At 39.1% G+C, this 5,000-nt stretch overlaps 1 protein-coding gene across 2 annotated transcripts in view; it reads left to right on the top strand.

Moving 5' to 3' along the window:
• The window catches only part of LOC138017092 (microtubule-associated tumor suppressor 1-like), a 25,596-nt gene extending 20,596 nt beyond the window's left edge, over positions 1 to 5,000 (top strand). For both annotated transcript variants that reach the window (XM_068864290.1, XM_068864291.1), the window contains exons 9-12: positions 116 to 214; positions 1,495 to 1,614; positions 2,553 to 2,650; positions 4,125 to 5,000. In XM_068864290.1, coding sequence (XP_068720391.1) covers positions 116 to 214; positions 1,495 to 1,614; positions 2,553 to 2,650; positions 4,125 to 4,332 — 525 coding nt within the window. In that variant the 3' untranslated portion in view covers positions 4,333 to 5,000. The remainder of the gene's footprint in view (positions 1 to 115; positions 215 to 1,494; positions 1,615 to 2,552; positions 2,651 to 4,124) is intronic.

Genomic DNA, 5,000 nt, shown 5'->3' with positions numbered 1-5,000 from the left:
CATTTATTTATTTATTTATTCAATAGATACCATAGGGTTTATTTTTGTACAGTACACATAGATTGTCTAGAGGGTAGTATTTATAAGAAAATTCAAGTTACTGTTTTTTTTTCAGGAGAAATATGAGAAAATATCGAGTGAGTGCAACAGTTTGAACAAGAAACTTGAGCAAGTACAGGATCAAAATCAAATGGACATTGAAACCAGAATTCAGGTAGATATGATTATTTGTTGGCTCTAGCATTAAGAAAGATAATCATTTTTGAGGTTGGACTGGAAGCATCGTGCTATGGACATACTCAAGAGGAAAAAAAATTAACGCCCCTTCGTTGGACCAGGTGATGCAATACAAGCAACAGACCTGATCCACTTGCCAGGAGTTTGCAAGCTCCTTTGTCTGCCTGGGTTTGGAGGTCTGCAACAATGGAGACCTGTAGAGGGAAGTAATCCTCAGGCGGGGTTTGGCGTCAGGTGTTATGAGGAGCCTTCAGAGGCCTCTTTGCAAGTGCTGCAACATGTCTCGCCAGATGAAGTTATACATCTACAACACCGCCATCCTCTCTGTTCGTCTTTACGGAGCTGAGACCTGGCCTCTTACCAAGTCCCTAGCAGAAAGACTCCAGGGCCTTCAGATCCATCAAGGGTGTATGTTGGCTCAACCATGTGTCCAATGAGGAGCTCCGCAACACAACCGGCCAAGCCAATATCCGGCAGCTTGCAGCCCAGCATGGTGTTCGCTGGCTCAGCCACGTCCTCTTCCTTCCTCCAAGCCATGCTATCAGAGCCATTTATACAAATTCTCCCCCACGGCATCTGGGTGGCTTTGCCCTAGTGGAGGCCCTTGTACCCACTGGCAGTATGTTATCTGCCAAGACCTCCAGCAAGTCGACCTAGCATTGGGCAATGCCCCCATCCTCACTCAAGATCGTTGGGGCTGGAGGAGTACAGTTTGAATGGTGGGCTCCATCCTTCCTAGAGATGATGATGATGATTATGATCCTTCTTAGGGATGCATTCCATGCTCCATAACTAGCTATAACTGAAAATTTGGGTACCTACAACCTTCCACAAAATCCATTGGAAGACCTTGAGTGAGACCTAAGTGTTAATTCTTTGTTCCCATAGACCAAATTGGCTAACTCAATGTTGTACCCACTTCAAACCCTTTGGGAATAAAGCGTTTTGTTCCAGGTATTTCTGTATCATTTAAATGTGAATGCCACATTATAATGCAATTACAATACACAAAGAACCTTAACCCGGGGAGATTTGAATTGGATACGACATTGAGTTAGCTGATTTGGTCTGAACAGTGTTTTTTACCCCTTCTAGCTCTCACACAAACCCCCACTTTGATAGTCTTTGTCGACATCATTGGGGAATAATAGTTTATGGCAATCCACCAGATAAACATAAAATTGTTTCTTACTCGGACTGATAAAAAAAGTCTGTAACTATGTCTTGTAATATTTAAAAAGTTCTTTTTTATTTCAGGCAGAGGTGAAGAAGTATGAATCATTGCCTGCTGAACTTGAGAGCATTAAAGCTGTGTTGGAAATGAAAAATGAAGAAATTAGGCAGCTTAGAAAGGAAAAGATGGAAAAACATCTTGAGGTAAAACTCTCTTACTTGGTATTGTGGACGACTGGTTCACTTATATATAATTACTTATTCAGAAGCTGTGTTCTTACCTTAACATCCGTAGGTGCACAGGGTTCGCAATTGAACCGGTAACCTGCAACACCTGTCACGGCTGTCACTTTAAAAATTTATTATCCCCATCAAGTAGATCAGTTTGTCAATCAGTTGCAATGTTACAGCTGAAAAAAGCACAGCTGGCTGCTAGAAATTCTGAAGAGAACCCTGGGTGCAGATGCCAATAAATTAAATTATTACCAAGTGTCAGGCTTAGAGGGTGGAGACACATGTCAACCCATTCACTCCTCCTCCTCCTCATTACTCCTCAGGACGTCCCCAGTTGGCGAGTAAGATTGTCTGGCATAACACAGAGTAAAATCGTGAAGTTGCACTCTCAGGGGTCAATGGGTTATTAACCCTTTCGCTACCGTGGGGTTCCCCATTGACGAGTAAAATCGTCTGGCGTTAGAGAGAGTAAAATCTATAAGTGGCACTCTTGGGAGTGAAAGGGTTAAAGTACATATACCCTGTACTTGCTTCTGACTGATATTTTTTTAGGTGTGAACAAGGTTTAAACAGGTGCAGTTTCAGGCAATGAATTAGTCTATATTGTTCTACATTCTTCATTGTTTGTGAGGTAGTTGCACAACTTACTGCCTTAGTAAGCAAGAAAATGAAATCCGATAACTGGCATTACTGGTGATTCTGACTCTAGGCACATCTCCTGGTGTTTGTAAAGGCCCACCTTTGACTGCATTGCTTATCGTAGCGGTCTGATTGGACGAATTTCAGCTTTGGTGGAATTTTCATAACATATGAAAATAATATTGTTCCACGGCACACAGTGGCTGTAGGGTGAATGTGAGCCTTTAATGTCCACATGCAGGTCTAACATTTTTTGTGTATTTTTTCAGTTGGAGGAGCTTGAAGATATCAAAGCACAGACTCAGAAACTTCAACAAGAAAATGAATCCTTATCATTTGTTGTGGAAACAAAGTCCAAATTTGAAAGGTCAATGCAGTGATGTTAACAATAATAGTAATACGTATTACTATTTAACAAATAGATTCCGTGTTGCCGTGCGTCTGTTCAGTAATAGATCACAGATGATGTCAAAATGTGGTAAGAACAAAAAAGTGGCACACGAGGCGATAGCTGAGTGTGTCACTGATGTTCTTACCACATTTGACGTCTTCTGTGATCTATTACTGAACAGACCCACGGCAACATGGAATCTATTGTTTTATATAATAAAGAATTAAACTTTATTCGCATAAAAGCTGATGGTGACGTCAATCGTGCGTCTGTCCTGTAATAGATCATCGGCAAGAACCAATCAAAATCTGTGAATAACTTGGGTTATTATATAATATCAGTAGCATTTATATATACAACAAATTCATTTTGCGCACATTTTTGGGACTAAAATAAATGTCCAAAGTGGCAGTCATACGGTTTGCAATAATCTTTGAAAGCTTTTCATGTGAAGCGTGTCACCCACATTGTGAGGTTTTGCTTTTTTTGCATGCAGTTTACACTCACAAACTTTTTCAGGTGGTTGAAAACCAGCTATCGGTAATTGACATCCACCTTATGCAGACAAATTAACTATATACTCTGAGACTGCCATGGCCTCCATTGTCCAAAGGGTTGATAGCATTTATTATGCATTGTAAAAAAGAAAACTACAAAGGGGATAACCCAAACTGATTAATAATTAATGATAAAATAATTATTATTGCTGGATACTAATTTATTTAGAATGATTATCCAAATTATGCATAGTGCTGTCCACCCTTTACAGTGGGGCCGGGAAAACCAGAAGTGTGTCAGGAAAGTTGTTTCTGTCCACTCACGCATATGAAATCCACTTGCTAAACCGCAGATCATTTGCTGTTGTTTGTGCAGCAAGAATTGGGTCAGCTTTATATTTTCAGGGTAATTTGAGCTAATTCTGGTCGTTTAAGCTCTGAGACTACTCATTAAAAAACAGAACAGTGCATGTATTAATTTTGTCCTTTTGTCGATTACTGGTACGCTGAACCAATAATAATGTTGCTTTCAACATGTGCTGTTGTTGCCAATACCTGTTATTATAACGGTTATTCAGTTTGCGGTTTTGGCGTGTGAAGTCCTCAAACATGATTGGCTTTAAAGCAATAAGCATTCCTGACATATATTAGGTGTTTAAGGTTTTCCCAGTGGCACTGTAGACAAGGCAGGACCTGATGACAAACTGGCTAAACACTCATTTAATTAATGTAATTTTATCTTGTTTTCTTTGTTCAACGTAATGAAAGAAACCAACATATATCAATAAAAATAAGAATAGAAACATAAAGGAGAATTACAAAACCACGATACCATTATCAAGCAAAGAAAGAAAAAAATTGGTGCAAAGAGGATAGAAAGGAACTGACAAAACCATACGAGCTAGTCCACCTGGTCATGGGCTGATGCAGTATTTTTCTTATTCTGATTTCAGGCAACTTTCAGTAGAACGGGACACATTAAGAAACAGTTTAGAAAGGGAAAGTGCAAAGAGCAAAAGGCTCTCATTAGAGAAGGAAGAGTTGCAATGGCGTCTTGTCAATAGTACAAGCCCTCCAACTACACCAACTGGGGAAGGAAGACCTTTGTCATCAAAGTCTAGCTTTCGCTTGTCAGCTAGTTTCCCAGACCCAGAGTCATAGATGAGTAAATTAAAGGAGGTCACATTTTTAGGCATAATAATATTTTGCTGTACAGAACAAGAAAATTACAGAAGCCACAAAGTATATAACATGTCATGATTTGCTTTTATCTGTTCCACAATAGAAGAGGCAATTATGGTTCCATAATAGACATGTAAAATCTAGTTTTAAAAAAGTTAATAGGAGCAGTACCTCTTGTCTGGTATTTGTCCTGTGTCAATTCACACTGCTGTGTAAAATCCATTTTTCAGTTTTGAAGAGGAAAAGGCACATGACATTTTCCACTTTTTAATCTCTTATTCTTTGTATCGTCGGATGGAACATTTCTCATTTTGTCCTCTGAATTGTTGACTATTTATCTTGTTTCTCTTTTACAACAAACATTGTAAATAATATTGTTTGATCATCCACAGTCGGGTTGCTTTCAAACCTACTATGGAGATCTATAGTAACATCAGAAGACAATAATATTTATCAGAAAATACTACCAGTCATGATTGAGGAGGGTTGTGAAGACTTTACCACTTTTCACACATACAATCTCTCTCTACATGTCTTCTAAGCAATAGAACCAGTTGTGGTAAAAATTGCTAAAGGGCATGGGCAAGTTTAGACTTTCATCTTAGTAAGTGCAAGAATGCCATCTTCAGCAAAAGTTTTTATGTGAA

The sequence above is a fragment of the Montipora capricornis genome, chromosome 9 (assembly GCF_036669925.1).
Source record: "Montipora capricornis isolate CH-2021 chromosome 9, ASM3666992v2, whole genome shotgun sequence".
Classification (NCBI taxonomy): Eukaryota; Metazoa; Cnidaria; class Anthozoa; order Scleractinia; family Acroporidae; genus Montipora; species Montipora capricornis.
Note: the sequence above shows the minus strand (reverse complement) of the source record. Positions and strands in the feature narration are given on the sequence as shown.